General features: G+C 43.5%; 1 protein-coding gene across 3 annotated transcripts; it reads right to left on the bottom strand.

Moving 5' to 3' along the window:
• Positions 1-385: 385 nt before the first annotated feature.
• LOC147620221 (pentatricopeptide repeat-containing protein At1g08070, chloroplastic-like) lies at positions 386-4,152 on the bottom strand. 3 transcript variants are annotated; one of them, XM_086772411.1, is made up of 5 exons: positions 3,881-4,152; positions 3,608-3,755; positions 3,476-3,549; positions 3,174-3,337; positions 386-2,977 (listed from the first exon to the last, which is right to left on the bottom strand). In XM_086772411.1, exons 2-5 carry the CDS (start codon positions 3,747-3,749, stop codon positions 1,165-1,167), a joined length of 2,193 nt encoding a protein of 730 aa, XP_086628537.1. In that variant the 5' UTR covers positions 3,750-3,755; positions 3,881-4,152; the 3' UTR covers positions 386-1,164. The 3 variants fall into 3 exon arrangements, with proteins under 3 accessions (XP_086628537.1, XP_086628539.1, XP_086628536.1); XM_086772413.1 differs by having other exon boundaries at positions 386-3,030; positions 3,476-3,513; positions 3,881-4,101; XM_086772410.1 differs by lacking the exon at positions 3,881-4,152 and having other exon boundaries at positions 3,476-3,513; positions 3,608-3,868.
• Between the last annotated feature and the right edge of the window lie 448 nt (positions 4,153-4,600).

Here is a 4,600-nt window from a genome sequence, read left to right as displayed (position 1 = left end):
TATGGATTGTTGAAAACTACCACTAGGTTAGAGCTCACGGAGTCAAGGATGGTTTAATGAGAAACTTGGAAAAGACACACCAAACTTTAACATTATACTTCACGTGATTGGAATAAGCCTAACTTTAACCCTATATTTCAAGTATGCTACACTCCTAGCATGGGCAAGAATTAATATGGACCAAAGGACTGCCACACATACAAGCAAATGTCTCTTAAGATTATCAAGGGGTGGACTCATAACTAAGTTTATTCAGCCAACTTTGAAGCTTATTGCTTTTAATATTCAAACAAAAGTATATTTTTGCTTTTTTTGAATTTTTTTTTCTCACATAAAATTCACAAAACTCAATGTGAGTACAAAACTCAATGTGAGTGGATTGGTATTAACACAAAACAATTGTATATATTACTAAACCGTGGACCAGGCATGACCTCAATGGAAGGACATGAAGAGTAACTCAAAGATCTGTTGAGATCAATGAAGCCATCGATGCAACCAGCGTTGTCATACAAGCAGTGACCTTGTCTTTCCCCTTCTCTTGGTATTTAGGTTTCCTGTTGGTATGCCTTACTGGTGGGATATACCAACTCACTGTAAAGCACTGTCTAAATAACCTCATCTTTTTAAGAGATGGGGCAGTAGCACTCAAAATGCCCTTCAGCATCCTTGGCTTTGCCTTCTCCCTATTTGGGCAGTGTCATCACCCTTCTGACCGTTGTGTTGAGCACTACAGCTAAAGACAACTGGGTCAAACACTTGTCTGCACATCTACACAACAATAAAAACACTCCTTTTAGAGCGCTCATTATCCAGTCTAGCTCATGAGGCAGACACAACACTGCTTAATTCTTCGCTGCTGCTACCACGCATTTACATGAGAAGGCACCGTATTCATCTACTAGAGGAAAATAAGCGTCATACTCACGTGTGTATTACCCAACATGACTCCTTTGCACGTGGGTGATCTGGAGCTGCCCCACTGATGGTTAGCTGAAGGGAGTTTTCAACTGCAAGAGGCATCCATGACCATGGTTTGTATTTGTACATGTGTTGATATAGTCACTAGTGCACTAAATGCAGTTCAGCCTTACAAATGTAAAGCAAGGACATTTGCTTACACTCCAACCCATGTAGGCACCTGACACAATTCCACCTTATGAATCAAGTATATTCATCTCTACAGCAGCATGCCCCATCTTTAAAGTGGTGAATACGGTAAGCATCCGTCACTATGATCTCTCGCAACTCAATTCTAGATATTATCTTGACAACATTGTGGCAGTCTGTGCACACTCTAAGATTCTTAGCTACCCGAATAGTTGTTCCTTGGGGAGTACTGATGAGGCCAAAAGCTATTGCTAACTTCTCGCAATGACCACACAGAGCATCCTCTTTGTCTTCATCTGATAGAGATTCCATGACTAAGTCCAGCTGTGGAATATACCCTTCCTCCCTTATTTGTGAGTTTAAAGTTTTCAGCTTGGCATAAATTTCACCAGCCCGTGGATGACTGCTGTCACCTACAATAAAGTCATGCACACGGTTGTCGATCTCTATGAAGGCTTTCGCTGGCTTCTTCCATAGGTTCGCACATCTTCGGAGCTCTTCTATTTTCTTTAAATCCTCCCACAGGCCAGCATTCGCATAGATGTTTGACATGAGCACATACCCAAGAGCACTTTGGCCTTCCATGGTGACAATATTGTCAAAACATCGTCTACCTCGATGCACATCCCCACTTAATCTGCAAGAATCAAGCAAAGATACCCAGCCCACATAATCCAGTCCAAAAGGAAGAGTTTGAAGTAGGTCTTCTGCCTCATTTAAGTAACTGGCACGGCCAAGGAGGTCCACCATAGCATTGTAATGTTCAAGTGTAGGCAAAACACCATCAGTCTCTGTCATGCACTTGAAATGAAGACAACCTTCTTTTACAAGGCCCACATGACTGCAAGCAGAAATGAGAGAGAGATATGTAACACCATTTGGCTTTATCCTCAGTTTTCGCATGTTATGGAAAAAATGCAAGGCAGACTGATAATTACTGTGCTTGGCATAGCCTGCAATCAATGCACTCCATGTGACCACATCTTGTTCAGGCATCCTGTTGAACACTACAAGCGCATCATCGAGGCTCCCACATTTGCTATACATGTCGATAAGGGTGTTACCAACAAACAAATCTGACTCGAAACCTCTTTCCACAATGTGGAAATGCACATGCTTGCCGTGCTCCAAGGCTGCAAGGCTTGAGCAGGCTTTCAAGAGGCAAAGGTATGTAACCTCGTTTGGGTCAATGCCCTCCCGTTCCATTAGTTGAAAGAGTAGAAGCGCATCTTGACCATGACCATGTTCAACATACCCTGCTATCAGGGCACTCCATGTGATTACATTTTGCTTTGACAATCTGTCAAACACCAGGTATGCCTCATTGAGGCTCCCACATTTGGCATACATGTTGATGAGGGCACTGCCCACAAACACATTCAAATCCAAGCCATTCTCCATAATGCATGTATGAATCTGCTTGCCATGCTCTAAGGTTGGTAAGCTGGAGCATGCTTTTAGGACTGCAACAAAAACATGTCCATCTGGTTTCATGCTCTGTCCCTCCATTTCACGATACATTCGAATTGCTTCCTCATTTTCGCCCAACTTGACATAAGCTTCTATAATTGCAGTCCATGAGTACACATTTCGCCTGCGCAATTTGCAGAACCCTCGGTTTGCCTCTGGCAAACTCCCACACAAAGCAAACATGTGAACTAGGCAGCTTCCCAAGAAGACATCTGCCTCATATCCACTTCCGACAATTAGGCAATGCACCTGCCTTCCTGCTACCAAATTCTGATCCTTGGTGCATTGCTGCAGAAGCCGGGAGAAGACGATTGAAGAAACCAAGATTCCCTGCTTCTCCATAGCGTCCACCACTTTGATGGCTTGATTGAAACAACCTCCTCCATCACATAGTTTGCTGAAAGCCTCAGAAGACAAACGAGCCAAAAACAACCATCATTACCCGCCAACCTGCACGGTTGAGACAAAAAATAGAGCGAGACAAAGATGTTTCAAAAAACAAAACCAAAAAATCTGTATCAAGGGATACACTGCCATGTTCTCGTCCCACATAAGCATATGATGCCCATGCAGGTTCAAAACTTGAGAAGCACCTGAGAATGTTCCAGCCCTGGGCATCTGACTTCACTCTACACTCGGTGTGGGCTCCATCTGGGTCCCAGACGGGCAGCTTTCTTGGCACCCAAAGAGGGTCATGGACCCACATAGCCTCATCTGCTGTGGTACCACATATGAGACCAGGATCCCTTGCGTTTCTCTGTCAAAACCAGCAACTCTATTACACACTAAGCACGAATCACATGATTATTGATCCCCACACACTGCACTAAACAGCCAACATGCTAAAGCAACTAATAATCGATTAACTGGCTCCATCTAAATTTCGAACCCTTACCCTGTTGGATCGTAGATCTTGAGATACCGTGAGCTTATCTGCATGGGAAAAGGTGCAAGCAAGTGAATCGGAATCTGCAGAGGAATGAAAATGCCATCAGAGAGAGAGAGAGAGAGAGAAGGGATACCTTACCTTGCATTAAGGTGCCTGCATACGAAGTGACAACTGTATTCACTGTCGTGTGTTCTACACGGTATCCATGGACTGGAGTCCCCCCATGGTGAGCCATGGGAGCATCCCTCCCAAGGGCATAGGAAGAATAAGGGAGCAGCATCACCTACTGCTGATGAGAAAACAATTGAATTCGAATACATGAGCGCTAATAAATAAATATATGGCACATTCTGTGAGATTTTCAAAAATATGGGTCCAACTAATTAATGACGGATGGAGTGAATCGCAGACCTTAGGAGGAAAGGGTGCCGGAAACCTTAGCGAATAGGGGAAAAAAAATGTATACTCCTGAAACTTGCCTCAATGAAGCGTATAAAAAGAGCTTCGCCTCACGATTTACGTGAGAGAGAGAGAGAGAGAGAGAGAGAGAGAGTGGGCAATGAATGGCCAGCGTGAAAGAGAGGGATGCGAACGATGCGTCTTTTTTTTTTAAATCATGCGCTCTGCTCTCCGGCTGTAAGGAGACAATGAAAATACCTTTTTTCTTGTTGTGTCCGCTCTACTCTTGTAGACAATCTTAAGGTTAAAACCTTAAAACCACATTAATTAATTAGCACCCTAAGACATGGAGGGGTGAATGCATGCAAATAGAAAGCATATATGGAGGGTATCTTTAATCAACATATTCAGGCTAGCACGAACATTAATTAATTAGCACCCTTAGAAGCATATATGGAGGGTATCTTTAATCAACATATTCAGGCTAGCACGAACATTAATTCTGCATGGTACACAGCTATATCCGAGTTGCTTGCCACACATCTGTGTTGATCTGCATAGTACACAGCTAGATCCGGGTATTTGACGGCCTCTATCGATAGCTCCAATGCTACCCACAAGCTTTTAAGCTGCAAGCACATCCCAAAGCATGCCATCCGACAGCATCATGTTCAAACAAATCAGTGCTTTGTCACCCCGATTGTAATCAGCATACCCAGTAATAAGTTCAGT

This window comes from Cibotium barometz, chromosome 32, assembly GCF_041138505.1.
Source record: "Cibotium barometz isolate CiBa-2024 chromosome 32, ASM4113850v1, whole genome shotgun sequence".
NCBI classification, from domain to species: domain Eukaryota; kingdom Viridiplantae; phylum Streptophyta; class Polypodiopsida; order Cyatheales; family Cibotiaceae; genus Cibotium; species Cibotium barometz.
Note: the sequence above shows the minus strand (reverse complement) of the source record. Positions and strands in the feature narration are given on the sequence as shown.

Bases quoted from the DNA above. Each gene is read 5' to 3' on its own strand.
- LOC147620221 (XM_086772411.1), bottom strand. From the start codon at position 3,749: ATGCTGCTCCCTTATTCTTCCTATGCCCTTGGGAGGGATGCTCCCATG. The intron at 3,338-3,475 runs GTAAGGGTTCGA...TGGTTTTGACAG, and splicing joins AAGATCTACGATCCAACAGG to AGAAACGCAAGGGATCCTGG. The intron at 2,978-3,173 runs GTGCTTCTCAAG...TGAGGCTTTCAG, and splicing joins CAGGGCTGGAACATTCTCAG to CAAACTATGTGATGGAGGAG.